This window comes from Stegostoma tigrinum, chromosome 17 (genome assembly GCF_030684315.1).
Source record: "Stegostoma tigrinum isolate sSteTig4 chromosome 17, sSteTig4.hap1, whole genome shotgun sequence".
NCBI classification, from domain to species: domain Eukaryota; kingdom Metazoa; phylum Chordata; class Chondrichthyes; order Orectolobiformes; family Stegostomatidae; genus Stegostoma; species Stegostoma tigrinum.
The window spans coordinates 12,249,018-12,264,213 of NC_081370.1; the positions used below are offsets into that span (position 1 = coordinate 12,249,018).

General features: G+C 51.8%; 1 protein-coding gene across 22 annotated transcripts in view; it reads right to left on the reverse strand.

Annotated features, from left to right (window-relative positions):
- The window catches only part of madd (MAP-kinase activating death domain), a 176,714-nt gene that overhangs the window by 159,335 nt on the left and 2,183 nt on the right, over nt 1–15,196 (reverse strand). For 15 of the 22 annotated variants that reach the window (XM_059651956.1, XM_059651954.1, XM_059651950.1 and 12 more), the window contains exons 1-3: nt 7,688–7,864; nt 3,506–3,714; nt 2,170–2,751 (exon numbers count right to left, since the gene is read on the reverse strand). The exons of 1 other annotated variant lie outside the window; for it this stretch is intronic. In XM_059651956.1, coding sequence (XP_059507939.1) covers nt 2,170–2,751; nt 3,506–3,564 — 641 coding nt within the window. In that variant the 5' untranslated portion in view covers nt 3,565–3,714; nt 7,688–7,864. Of the gene's footprint in view, nt 1–2,169; nt 2,752–3,505; nt 3,715–7,687; nt 7,866–15,196 lie in introns of those variants that run through there. 6 more of the 22 variants (XM_059651951.1, XM_059651949.1, XM_059651962.1 and 3 more) reach the window with 3 other exon arrangements.

A 15,196-nucleotide genomic window follows, 5' to 3' on the forward strand; every position in this document is an offset into this window, starting at 1 on the left:
CATGAGAGGCATGGTCAGGTTGGATGGCAAGCAGGTATTCCCCTCACATGAAGGGTGAATAACAAGGTGGCCTAATGTTAAATTGATAGACAGGAGGGGATTGAGGAAACAGCAACCTGGATTGCACTGCCTTGGGAGGACATCTCACAAACTTTACAAAGTCCTTGGATGAGCACTTCAAATGTCATAACATGCTAGGCTGTGGGCCTGATGCTCAAAAGTGGGGCTAGATTTAATATTTGGTCAGTGCAAACTAGATGGGTCAAAGGGCCTCTTCTGTACTGTATGATTCTATGAAAGTAACCCCACTCCACAGCAACATAGAGCAGCAGAATCCGGAGAAACTGCATCCTTGGGAACTATCAATTGTTGATTTTTGAAATCTAGAAATCTGTTGATCTCTGATCTATTGAAAACACACACACACACACACACACACACACACCATCTGAGCCATCTCAACACCCCGGGGCAAAAAATTCCAAAGATTCACCCCTACCATATAGGAAATCCCATGAAGGTTAACCTAATGAATGATAAAGACTCAAAACAGCAAGGAAGCAATCAGAAAGGTGAACACATGCTTTGAAGTTCACTGAACTGGAGTTGGCAGCAAATGCCCATCATCCCAGCAGTTACCACTGCACTTGACAAAATCTTGGACATGAGGGCTATTGGCACCAGCTGGAAAGTGAAGTTGATGACAAGACAGAGCAGATCAGTAACTGCAAAACAAATTGACAAGATTCATTTGCACTCAAGGCAACAAGAAGAGCTATTCCTGAGCATTGTGCTCTTAATGAACTGTATTCACACCAGTTTTAACCAGTGCACCATAAATCAAATAAAAAGGAACATCATCTCCATGCAGTAACAGTTTGGAGCTGGAGGAACACTGCAGGCTAGACAGCATCAGAGGAGCAGGAAAGTTCAAGTTTCGGGTCTCTGACTCCAGCATCGCCAGTTCCTACTATCCCTCAGCTCAATGCAAAGCAGCTCTCAACAAAATCAGTGCTGAATGCAGCAGAAGCAATTGTCATAACACCACGAATAGCAGGACCTCAGAATAACAGGAGCATTTACTGACCCCTCCTTCTGTTCTTCCCCCTAGGAAGAGCAGTATCACTCAAAAGAACAGACACCCCCTCCACCCAGGAAGGGCATCATCTCCCACAAGAACAGACACTACCACCACCACAGCTACCGCTCCCCTCCCCCGACACTTGTGCAGCACCAATGTTACTTGCCATTCATCAGCCCACAATCATACATTATTCATGTTGTGGATGACTGCTTTCTTAGCAGAGGAATTGCAAACAGAACTGAACAATGAATTCATCAGTAAAAGTAAATATACCAATTTGACCTTGTGATACAGAAGAGGTCATTGACTTTTTACAGCATCTATCCTTTGCATAACAGAATGACATAGTACAGTTTTGCAAGTGTATATCCTAGGTGATCGCAAAGTTCAACATAACTTTTCTGCTTTTCAATATTATCTATCAAGAGATGAACACTGGTGCTTAGTTTGTTCTTTGATTGTCTTATTAATCAGCAGTGTCTCAATGATTTGGAGATTCCCAGTCACCATGGTAGCATGGTGGCTCAGTGGTTGGCATTGCTGCCTCACAGTGCTAGGGACTCGGATTCGATTCCAGCCCTGGATGACTGTGTGTTCTCCCTTGTGTCAGCATGGGCTTCCTCCCAAACTCCAAAGATGTGTAGGTTAGGTAGATTATTCAGGCTAGTCTGCCCTGCAGAGTTTGTGGATGTGCAGGTCAGGGGGATTAGCTGAGGTAAAATGCTGGGTTACAGGGTTAGAGAAGGTGGCTGTGGCTAGATGGATTCTCTGCAGACACAATGAATCAAATAGCCTCTTTCCACACTATAGGGATTTTATGAATCCTAGATCTTTTTGCTTTTCTACTCAAGTTAGACACCAATAATCAAGTAGTGTTGTGGGTGAAGTGAAAACCAAGTGCTGGAGATACGCAACAGGTCTGGCAGCATCTAATGGAGAAAAACACGGGGTTAACATTGAGTCCGGTGACTCTTCTTTGGAACAATATCTGCAATGTTGTTTTTATTTCAGTACTGTAGTGACCTGCTTATTCCTCCCATCAAAATCTGCTAGCTCACCCAAAACGTCAGTAAGTACACACTCACCTTTGAACGCCCTTCAGGCTTCCTGCTTTCTTAATAAGCAGCCGCTCGCTGCAACTATCTACTAATCGTTTGAGGGTGTACAGACACTCACGGAAGGTAGAGAAGAATGGGTAATGGCTCAGTATACACAGCGAGGTTAGGGTACTGTTCCGGGATCGGTTACCACTCTTGAGGTGCCGTTTCAGCCGGGGCGAGCGACTGATGTCAGGGGTGGAATCAGCACTGTGAGTGGCCAGGGAAGAGCCACTGTCAGAGTTGTTCTGCTCGGTGTCTGGCGTCTCTGTAGCACTACCCTTGGCATGCGGCAAGCTGCGGTCTGGCCTGTCACGGCTGCGCTTCTGGAAGGAGCGGTAGAAGTTAACACAGACCCCATAGCGAATCACACCACTGTCTTTATCAGTCAGAGTGAAGACGAAGGAGGAATCGTCGCGCAGACTGGTGCGCCTCTGCCTCACACTGAGACATCCTTCGGGCTGGCAGAAGAACACCACATCTGGCGGGAGGGGGAAGTCCCGTTGGTCCTCTAGTGGGTAACGGCGCAGCAGCTCAGGGGTCTGAGCAATGCTCTCGCTGCTCGGCTGCCTGCACATGCAGAAACAAACAGCAACTCAGCTCCTGATTAACACAGCACTACTAAATAGGCACAGCATTCCCACTGCAGACTACACCCAACCACTTCCTGCTGAATTCCATCCCCACCTCATTATTACATGGCTAACCCCAGAGGTAAGGCTGCGCTAACATATACCAAATGAAAACTTCAGCGATATTTCACCACCCGCAGCGAGGACGCCAACCGTACCTTCATAAGCCCAGAAAATGCAGATGTGCCTCCCTCCTCACTCCAGTCAATGGCATTGTATTAAGAACATTCTTCCCCTGCTCCACTCCAAAAGAAACAGAGGATAGCAAACAGACAGCATCCCCCTCAGCTGGCTTTCACCAGGCAAGTGCTGCATTCCTGGACATCCTCTTCATAAACAGTGATGCTGAAACATCAGATCAGTACCATCTCAGGCCAGTCTTGCACCATTTGGTGCTGTGACAGTGCACTGGACATCCACCCTCTTTGGGTAACCTGCTGGTTGATATGGACAGCATCCAGGGACAGACACATTGCTGATGGGGATGAAGGAAGCCACCTGTGATGTCCTTCTCGTGCAGAGGTCCTGACTTAAAATCTGGCTCCAGCAATCTTTTGCAGAGCTATTCAATAAACCCCTCCCTTTTGTGGCTGCCCATCCACCCTGATCCATCTCTCCATCCACAGCAATGAGACTGTCAGCAACATTTACCCTCCACCACCAAACCCTCAGGCAGTCAAACAGATCATTACCTGGCACCGATGATAACAAGATAGTCCAGCAAACGCGGACATGCTCTCTTCTGAGACATTCTCGCCTGTCCTCCACTAGGTCATTGCAACTTCTCAGGAACATACAGCTCCCTGACGGAAAGAGCAATTGTGCAAGTTCAGCCTTCTCTACCAACAGCTTATCTCCAGCGTCTCACGGCCTGGCTTGGATGACAGGACAGACTTGGAATCTGAAAGACGGACATGGTGAATCTCAAATAACAGAACAGACTCACCCGCAACTGAAGACAACGCACAAAACAGCTCCAGCAGGTAGGCCACGTTGGAGCTGTACAAAACTTTCACTGAGCCACAACTGGGGGTGTGGAGGGGATTCACCAGGATGACTCCTAGGATGGAGGATTTCAGCTACAAAGCGAGGCTGGATAAGCTCGGGTTGTTTTGTTCGGAGGAGAGAACAGCCCACCACCATGGATGCTCACATCATACACAATTTCAGAAACACTAAGTCTACACACACACATTAACCATGTGCACATGCAGACTCACTGCATGTACATGCAAATACACCACACACACATAGACCCATTGCACACAACTGACAACAGTCAAAAACCAAGACCTTTGCCCTCAGTCACACCATCAATTGGACAATAAAAACGATGTAAGATTTTCCAGTCTAGAACTGTTTCTACCCCCAGCCTGCCAGTTTCAGTCTCTCGCTTTCCATGGCACCCACCTTTCACCAACCGTGATAAAGTTGACCACCAGAAAATAAATTCATACCATCATGAGCACACTAGCCAAAAAGTATCTCACCACGTGTAACAGTATTAAGATATCCAAACCACAAAAAAAAACTGGGGAAGGCGTGCAGGTAATAATTCGCAGGATGCTTTCTTGCCCATATCTGACCTGGTATCATTAGGCTTTATGGTACCTGGAGTCAATATTAAAAACTTCCAGGGTAATCCACCACTTCATGTAAACCACTTTGCTGCTGTCCCTGCTGTGGCTGTCCTGCCGAGACGGGACTTACCCAGGGTGTTGGTGACCAGGACATGGTCTGAGGTAAGGTTCATACAAAAAAGGAAAAGGAAACATATGTAAGCCTTATGAAACTGAAATCAGACAAGACTCTAGAGGAACATAAATGAAGTAGAAAAGAACTTAAACAAGGAATTAGCAGAGCTAAAAGGGGCTACGAAATATTCTTGGCAAGTAGGAATAAGGAGAATTCAGAGACAAGTTCCACATATATTAGGAGCAATAGGGTAACTAGAGAAAGGGTAGGTCCACTCAAAGTCTAAGGAGGAAATTGATGCATGGAGTCAGAAGTAGTTAGTGAGGTCCTGAATGAGTTCTATGCATCAGTGTTTGCCAAGGAGAAAGACATGGATGATGGTAAGTTCAGAGAGGGGCTTGTTGATATTAAGGTGGTGTCATGTAAAACATTAAGGTAGGTAAGTCCCTAGGGCCCAAAGAAATCTATCCCAGGATACTGAAGGAGGCAAGGGAGGAGATTGCTAAGGCCTTGATAGAGATTTTTGTATCCTGTTGGGGCATGGGTGAAGTCCCAGAAGACTGGAGGACAGCCAACATTGTTCCATTGTTTCAAAGTAATATGGATAATCGAGGAAATTATAGGTCAATGAGCCACAGATCCATTGTAGGGAAATTATGCAGATGATTCATAGGGGCAAGATTTACTCACCCTTTGAAAATAATGGACTTAATAGGATCAGTCAGCATGGCTTTATAGAACATAGAGTCACACAGTAATATAGAATGGAGTCAGGCCCTTCATCCCAAACTGGTCTATGCTGCCCATTCAGCTAGTTCTAAGTGCCCGCATTCGATTCATATTGCTCTAAACGCTTCTTATCTGTGTAACTATCCAAATGATTTTTAAATGTTACGATTGGACCTGCTTCAATCACTTTCTCTGGCAGCCTATTCCATACATGCATAACTCTCTGCATGAAGAAATTACCCCTCAGTCATTCTTAAATCTGTCCCCGCTAATCTTAAACCTATGCCCTCAAGTTTTCATTTCCACATCTCTGATGTGGGGGGATAAAAACTATATGCATTCATCCTATCTATGCCCTTCGTGATTTCATGCACATCAATGGGTTCACTCCTTATTCTTCTGTGTTCCAATGAATAAAGTCCCTATCCTGGCCAACCTCTCCAAATAACTCAGGCCTACTAGTCCTGGCAACATCGTCATAAATCTTCTTTGCTCACTTTCCAGTTTAACTATGTCTTTCCTGCAAAAGGGTGACAAAAACTGTACACAACATTCCAAGCTCGGCCTTCCCAACAACTTATGTAACTGTAACATAATATCCCAACTCCTACATTCAATGCCTCGTCCAATGAAGGCCTGAATGCTAAATGCCTTCTTCACCACCTTGTCCACCTGTGACACCGGTTTCAACAAACTATGTACTTGTACTCCTAGGACCCTCTGTTCCACAACACTCCTCAGACCTTACCATTTACTGTATAAGTCCTACCTTGGTTTGACTTTCCAAAGTGCAATGCCTCATACTTACCTACATTGTATTGCATTTGCCAATCATCAGCCCATTTCCCCATCTGATCAAGATCCCTTTGTAACTTTTGACAACCTTCTTTGCTATCAATGATATCTCCTAATTTTATATCATCTGTAAACTTACTAATTATGCCGTGTACATTCTCATCCAGATAATTTACATAAATAACAAATAACAAATAACAAAGGTCCCAGCACCGAACCCTGTGGCACACTAGTCACAGGCCTCCAGTCCGAGAGACAACCTTCAACCATCACCCTCTGCTTCCTGCCACTGAGCTAATTTTGAATCCAATTAGCTCTCTCTCCCTGGATCCCATGTGGCTTAACTTTCATGACTAGCCTACCATGTGGGGCCTTGTCAAAGGTCTTGCTAAAGTCCATAAAGATAACATCCACTGACATATCCTCATTCATCATCTTGGTTAACTCTTTGAAAAACTCTAAGATTTGTCAGACATGACTTCGCGTGCACAGATCCATCTGACTATCCTAATCAAGCCTAGACTATCCAAACGTTGGTTAATCCTGTCCCTCAGTATCCTCTCCAATAACTTGCCTATCACTGATATCAGGTACACTGGCCTGTAGTTCCCTGGTTTGTCTTTGTTATCATTCTTAAACAATAGGTCAACATTAGTCACCCTCCAGTCTTCTGGAACTGCACCAGTGGCTAAAGATAAGAGAACATAGTAGGCAGGGTCAGTTGGAAAGTTGGGCAGAGAAATAGCAAATGGGATTAAACCTAGACAAGTGTGAGGTGCTGCATTTTTGGAGGTCAAATACAAGAGGAAGGTACAGCAAATGGCAAGACTCTTAGGAGCACTGTTATACAGTGGGATCTTGGGGCAAAAATCTATTGCTCTCTGAAAGTGACAACATATGAAAAGACGGCAGATGGCATGCTTGCCTTCGTTGGTCAGGACACTGAGAAGAAAACCTGGTAAGTGACACCGCAGCTGTATAAAATTTTAGATTAGATTAGATTAGATTCCCTACAGTGTGGAAACAGGCCCTTCGGTCCAACAAGTCCACACCGCCCCTTGAAGCATCCCACCCAAACACATCCCCCTATAACCCACACACCCCTGAACACTACGGGCAATTTAGCATGGCTGATCCACGTAGCCTGCACATCTTTGGACTGTGGGAGGAAACCAAAGCACCCGGAGGAAACCCACGCAGACACGGGGAGAATGTACAAACTCCGCACAGACAGTTACCCGAGGCTGGAATTATTATGAGTGGAGATCTTTGCGACCTACCGTAGGAGAATGCCATGTTTTCAGAGAACACAAAATGGCAAACCACAAGATGACATTTAAACTCAAGTTACAAGAACATTCGACCAGAGCTACTCATTTTTCAAAAGCAAGCTGTCCAAACTGATTGATCACAAAATAACAATGTCAGAACCGGCACAAATCCAAAAATATCTTTCATTCACTGGCTACCCAGCAATGTTCCAATCCCAGTGTTTAATCACTGACCACCCAGATGCCACTCCGCTCCATTCTCCAGTCACTGACCACCCAGATGCCACTCTGTTCCATTCTCCAGTCACTAACCACGCCGATATCTTTTGTCCCGAGGCTTTTATTTTAATAAACAGAAATTGAGCTAAACATTTGTCAGTTTACCAGATGTAGTCATTGACATCCCCAATGTGCTTTCCACAATGAGATCCCAGAAACTGGGCACGACACTGGATGAAAATTTTCCTGTCACTAGACCTTGACTCACTGGCTTATTACCCAGCCGATGCACCAGGCGAAGCACTCTAATGCAATCTGGCACTGGCTGTAGAGTGTTCCTGACACTAGGATCAAGACCGAACTTGCACAAACATTGCATGACGTGCCTGTAATCCGACTGGGTTGCCATGGTGATGGAAACCAATCTGCTATGTGCAGATAGCAATCTGCTGGTGTTATTTATAGCACACCTCCACCAGCCAAACAAAGGCCCAGAGATTACAGCACCTGGACTGAGTAGGACAGGGGCATGTTCTAATGTGGACACTGAGGACAGACTATGCAATCCAGAACTGAGTTATATATCACAATTGCTATGGGAAGTCCTGTCCCATTCTCAAATACAACTTCATACACCAAACAGGAAAGGAGGAGCACATTCAGTCCACTGTGTCGTGCCTCCAGGAGTTAATCAATTAGCTCCACTGTCACACCCTCCCCTCATAACCCTGCAACAATCTTCATGTTGAACACGCACTCTCGATCATGACCAGTTATTGCATAAAAAACTCCCATTAAAACCTATCGAAGAAAGGCTAATGTTGGTTATCGCTGAAAACCCCAGTATTTTTTTTAGCAGATTGGTTCTCGAACATTACTGCTTTAAGGAGAACAATCTCAACTTGTCCAATCTCAGGGTCCCTGCTGGCCCTCACCTCTGCTGTCATCGTAGGAAATCTCCTTTGAATCCTCTAAGGCCTGGACATCTTTCACAAGCTACAAGCTGCAGTACCCCAAATACAACTAACTGTTAGAAAAGCCAAGTAAAATTAATCAGCTAGCACCAACATGCAGTACCACACAATTCCCAGCTCACATCGCATTCCCCAATGCCCAGCTCACAACAGACAAATAGATAACAGATAAAGATAACAGTGTAGAACTGGAGGAAGACCGCAGGTCAGGCAGTATCAGAGGAGCAGGAAAGCTGGCATTTCAGGTTGGTACCCTTCTTCAGAAATGTGCCATTTTTGAAGAAGGGTCTCAACACAAAAAATCAATTTTCCTGCTCCTCTGATGCTGCCTGACCTGCTGTGTTCCTCCAGCTCCACACTGTTATCGCTGACTCCAGCATCTGCAGTTCGTACTTTCTCTAGATAATGGATAAATGCTGTCAGCTCCATATTTTGTACTAACAGATTTATTCAGTGCCTGATGTTAACATCTGTTGTTAGGGGTACCACAGGGTCAATACATGCCCATTTAACCAACTGTAATGAACTTCTGTCAATCCCTTCAAAGAGTCAGCACGAATGATGACAGCCACACTAAAGAGGTGCACATCTGGCCGAGTCCACATCAGTGAAACAACCAGCACAGCTTAGTAGGATTGACACCAGGCCGGCATCATTAACATTGACATCACATTGCACCATACAACACTCAGTTGAACACACTGAATTATTAAAAACTGTTTAATTATTGATTTGGCTCACATAGGATATATTCAATATTAATCATTGTTAATAATCAGGTGCAAAGATTCAGCAATGCAACACCATGTGTCCTGGTCACTGAGCTAAACATCTCCAAACACCCCATTCCAGACGGGATTCCAGACTCTGGAGAGTTTCCAATATTCTGTTTGACCTTCAGATTTTCACAGCATCTGCAGTGTTTTAGTCTTTTCTCCACTTTGTTCTAGCTCCTCCATCCCTCGCACTCTTTGTCCATACTTGCACACTTCCACCCTGTCAGGCTACATCTTCTTTAAGCCCAATGCGTCTATTGTCTCTGTCCCTCCCTGACATCAATCCCAGCACGGTCTGCATGCTATTGCCGAGACCTCCTCCCACACAGCAGAGTTGGTCCCTCCCATCTGTCAGCCCACACATGGAGGTGCACAGCACCCTGCCCAGTACCACTCTGGCTCTCCTGTACTGAAAATTTACCTCTGTACCATTGCACAACTGCAGTTGCCACGTCAGTCAGAGAATCTGGTCTGCCCTGTTCCTACATGTGCCTCGAGGGACTGTGCTCAGCTCTGCTGTGAGAAGAGAGCACAGGGCTCCAAAACTCTGGCGAGTTCAGAGGAAGGGTGGAGTAGACAGGCCAATTGTGAGGGAGCATTCTGTTACAGTCTGTGTGCGGCTACACTGAGGGAATGGCCCATGATTTATAGTAGGCCAATAGCAATGGAGAGGATAACTCTTCACGTGCAGCTAGATCATCCTACATACAGATTCCTATTCAGGGACAGGGTGCAGAGGAAGCATACACCGTCAAACAACCCAGCTGGGTCTAAGTACTAATAGCAGAGAATTTAAACTAAAGGCCAGCCAATCACCCACCTAGTATACAGAGATACACCGAAGGGTAATGTGCTTGGGAGGAAATTCTCACCAAGATGGCTTTACCTGCAGAAATTGGTGGTGAACGGAGGGAATATTCAAGTCCACGATGTCAGGCATCAATGTTAGGCTGTCAAGGCCAGAGCAGCAGTACAGGGAAGTGTACAGAGTTACTTATCAGCACAAAGACAGACCAGAGTCACAGTCACCAGGAATCCAAGTTACCCAGGTGACTGCTATCCCATTTATAAATCACCTCACCCACTCTATTCAATTTCAGACAATTCCAAACACTGCGATTAAAACACCACCTGCAATTCGAGCCAGCTGACCAGCTCTGCCTTTGAAATCCAAGGAGCTCAGGAAACTAGAAACAGATCTCTGTCCATATCTCACGTCATAATCTTGACCTTTCACGCTGGAAGCTGTTAACTTAAGAACAGTCATTTAAGCTTGGGAGTGGCGGTTGGGGGTGGGGGTGATGGTTTACATCATGCACTGTATTGTTAGCAGTGTTCCTCATGTAGCCCAGCAATACAAAGAGAAAGTAGTGAGACAGTTCTTCACCACCAGCTGTGGGCACGTGAAACTGCAACCTGAAAAGATGTGCACAATGGCTGAGCTGGATTTCACTTAAAAGGTGATGGAGAAATGCTGATGGGTGCCAGCCAACGTGAACAGACAAGCTAAAAACCAACCACAGAGTCAACAGCAACACATCCCAAGGGATCTAAAACAGGGAGAAAAATCAAAACAAAACTGATGCAACCCGGCCACAAAAGTCCGAGTCGAGATAACCAGGCCCAGCTGCTGTAGTGAAAGATGGAGGGTGCTGATGAGTAGGGTGCATGTGAAAACTGCAGCAATCCAAATGAGCAGCAGGGCTGAGAGCTCAACTGATTGGTGAGAGCACGCTGTCAGTTATCTGGAGGAGTTGCCTGCTGCACTGATGATGACAGGGAAGACAAACTGCAGAAACTATGCTGAGGCCTGTTACCATGTTTCCTCATCCAGCTGACAATTTCAATTCATTACCATATCTGACAAATTCAGCAAACCAGCTGACAATTTCAATTCATTACCATATCTGACTAATTCAGCAAACAGCAGACAATAAACGTACACAACAGGTTTCATTGCTTTGTCACTGAGGCTCTGCTCCAGCTACATGGTCAGGCTCCCTTGTGGATTTGACTCCCACTGGGTACATCCAATCTCAAGGCCCGAAATGCTCTCACCCCACAAATACTGGGCACTCTGGAGTTTAAAAACTCCCTCACTCACAAATACTGAACACTGCAGAATGTGAGGCATTGCACTTTGGGAAATCAAATGTTAAGGAAAAGCATAGAGTTAATGGCATGACCCTTAACAGCAATAATGTACACAGTGATCTTTGAGTCCTAGTCCATAGCTCCTTGCAAGTGCGCATGCAAGTAGATAGGGTGGTAAATAAGGTGTATGGCATGTTTGTCTTTATTGGTTGGGGCAAGGAGTACAAAAGTCAAGATGTCATGTTGTAGTTTTTATTTCGGCCACACTTAAGAGTATTGTATTCAATGCTGGTGACCACACTACAGGAAGCATATGGAGGCTTTGGAGAGAGTGGGGAAGAAGTTTATCAGGATGTTGTCTGGATTAGAGGGCACGAGCTATAAGGAAAGACTTGAAAAACTCAGATTAATTTCTGTGCAGCAGCGTTAGCTGAGGGAAGGCTTGATTGAAGTCTTATAAAATTATTAGATGCATCATTGACAGTCAGAATCTTTTTCCCAGAGCCGAAAATGTCTAATACTAGAGGGCATATGCATTTAAGGTAAGATGGGGCCAGTTCAAAGGAGATGTGAGGGGCAAGGTTTTTATCCCTCCCCACACTCCCTCCCCCCACACTCCCCTCCCCCTCCCCCTACTCCCCCACACTCCCCTCCCCCTACTCCCCCACACTCCCCTCCCCCTACTCCCCCACAATCCCCTCCCCCTCCCCCACACTCCCCCTCCCACTCCCCCCCACACTCCCACTCCCACTCCCCCCCACACACACCCTCCCCCCCCACTCCCCTCACCCTCCCCCCACACTCCCCTCCCCCCCCACCCCCACTCCCTCCCCCCCACACACCCCCTCCCCCCCCACTCCCCCTACCCTCCCCCCACACTCCCCTCCCCCCCCACCTCCACTCCCTCCCCCCCCACCTCCACTCCCTCCCCCCCCACCCCCACTCCCTCCCCCCCACCCCCACTCCCTCCCCCCCACTCCCCTCCCCCCCCACCCCCACCCCCACTCCCACCCCTCCCTCTCCTCCCCCCACCCCCACTCCCACCCCTCCCTCTCCTCCCCCACTCCCACCCCTCCCTCTGCTCCCCCCACCCCCACTCCCACCCATCCCTCTCCTCACCCCCCCCACCCCCACCCCTCCCCCCACCCCCACTCCCACCCATCCCTCTCCTCTCCCTCCTCCCCCCACCCCCACTCCCTCCCCTCCCACTCCCCCCCTCACCCCTACCCCACCTTTCCCCCCCTCACCCCTACCCCCCCTTTCCCCCCCTCACCCCTACCCCCCCTTTCCCCCCCCTTCTTCCCCCCCCTCCCCCACCTTTCCCCCCCTCACCCCTACCCCCCTCTTCTTCCCCCCCACCTCCCCTACCCCCCTCTTTCCCCCCCTTCCCCCCCCTCACCCCTAACCCCCTCTTTCCCCCCCCTCACCCCTACCCCCCTCTTTCCCCCCCTCACCCCAAACCCCCTCTTTCCCCCCTCACCCCTACCCCCCTCTTTCCCCCCCTTCCCCCCCTCACACCTAACCCCCTCTTTCCCCCCCCTCACCCCTACCCCCCTCTTTCCCCCCCTTCCCCCCCCTCACCCCTAACCCCCTCTCCCCTACCCCTACCCCCACCCCCCTCTCCCCTACCCCGACCCCCACCCCCCTCTTTCCCCCCCACCCCGACCCCCCTCTTTCCCCCCCCACCCCTAACCCCCCTTCCCCCCCCCACCCCTACCCCCCTCTTTCCCCCCCCCCACCCCCCCTTCCCCTCACCCCCCCCTCACCCCTACCCCCCCTCCCCCCCCTCACCCCTACCCCCCTCCCCCCCCTCACCCCCCCTCCCCCCCCTCACCCCTTCCCCCCCCTCCTTCCCCCCTCTTTCCCCCCCCTCACCCCTACCCCCGTCTTTCCCCCCCCTCCCCCCTTCCCCCCTCTTTCCCCCCCCTCACCCCTACCCCCGTCTTTCCCCCCCCTCCCCCCTACCCCCGTCTTTCCCCCCCCTCCCCCCTTCCCCCCTCTTTCCCCCCTCTTTCTCCCCCCTCACCCCTACCCCCGTCTTTCCCCCCCCTCACCCCTACCCCCGTCTTTCCCCCCCCTCGCCCCTACCCCCCCTTTCCCCCCCTCGCCCCTACCCCCCTCACCCCTACCCCCCGTCTTTCCCCCCCCCTCGCCCCTACCGCCCCTCACCCCTACCCACCTCTTTCCCCCCCCTCTCCCCTACCCCCCCCACCCCCACCCCCCACCCCCACCCCCCTCTTTCCCCACCCCCCACCCCCACCCCCCTCTTTCCCCCCCCACCCCCACCCCCCTCTTTCCCCCCCCACCCCCACCCCCCTCTTCCCCACCCCCCCACCCCCACCCCCCTCTTCCCCACCCCCCCACCCCCACCCCCCTCTTCCCCCACCCCCCTCTTCCCCACCCCCCCACCCCCACCCCCCTCTTCCCCCACCCCCCTCTTCCCCACCCCCCCACCCCCACCCCCCTCTTCCCCCACCCCCCTCTTCCCCACCCCCACCCCCCTCTTCCCCCACCCCCCTCTTCCCCCCCCACCCCCACCCCCCTCTTTCCCCCCCCACCCCCACCCCCCTCTTTCCCCCCCCCCACCCCCACCCCCCTCTTTCCCCCCCCCACCCCCACCCCCCTCTTTCCCCCCCCCCACCCCCACCCCCCTCTTTCCCCCCCCCCACCCCCACCCCCCTCTTTCCCCCCCCCACCCCCCTCTTTCCCCCCCCCACCCCCACCCCCCTCTTTCCCCCCCCCACCACCCCCACCCCCCTCTTCCCCCCCCCACCCCCACCCCCCTCTTTCCCCCCCCCACCCCCACCCCCCTCTTTCCCCCCCCACCCCCACCCCCCTCTTTCCCCCCCACCACCCCCACCCCCCTCTTTCCCCCCCCACCACCCCCACCCCCACCCCCCTCTTTCCCCCCCCACCACCCCCACCCCCACCCCCACCCCCCTCTTTCCCCCCCCCACCCCCACCCCCCTCTTTCCCACCCCACCCCCACCCCCCTCTTTCCCACCCCACCCCCACCCCCCTCTTTCCCCCCCCCATCCCCACCCCCCTCTTTCCCACCCCCCCCCCACCCCCACCCCCCTCTTCCCCCCCCCACCCCCACCCCCCTCTTTCCCCCCCCCACCCCCACCCCCCTCTTCCCACCCCCACCACCCCCACCCCCACCTTCCCCCCCCCACCACCACCTTCCCCCCCCACCACCCCCACCCCCCTCTTTCCCCCCCCCCACCCCTACCCCCCTCTTCCCCCCCCCACCACCCCCACCCCCACCCCCCTCTTTCCCCCCCCCCACCCCTACCCCCCTCTTCCCCCTCCCACCACCCCCACCCCCACCCCCCTCTTTCCCCCCCCACCCCTACCCCCCTCTTCCCCCCCCCACCACCCCCACCCCCCTCTTCCCCCCCCCACCACCCCCACCCCCCTCTTCCCCCCCCCACCACCCCCACCCCCCTCTTTCCCCCCCCCACCCCTACCCCCCTCTTTCCCCACCCCCACCCCCCTCTTTCCCCCCCCCACCCCTACCCCCCTCTTTCCCCACCCCCACCCCCCTCTTTCCCCCCCACCACCCCCACCCCCCTCTTTCCCCCCCCCACCCCCACCCCCCTCTTTCCCCCCCCCCACCCCCCTCTTTCCCCCCCCCACCCCCCTCTTTCCCCCACCACCCCCACCCCCCTCTTTCCCCCCCACCACCCCCACCCCCCTCTTTCCCCCCCCCACCCCCACCCCCCTCCTTCCCCCCCCCACCCCCACCCCCCTCCTTCCCCCCCACCACCCCCACCCCCCTCCTTCCCCCCCACCACCCCCACCCCCCTCTTTCCCCCCCCACCACCCCC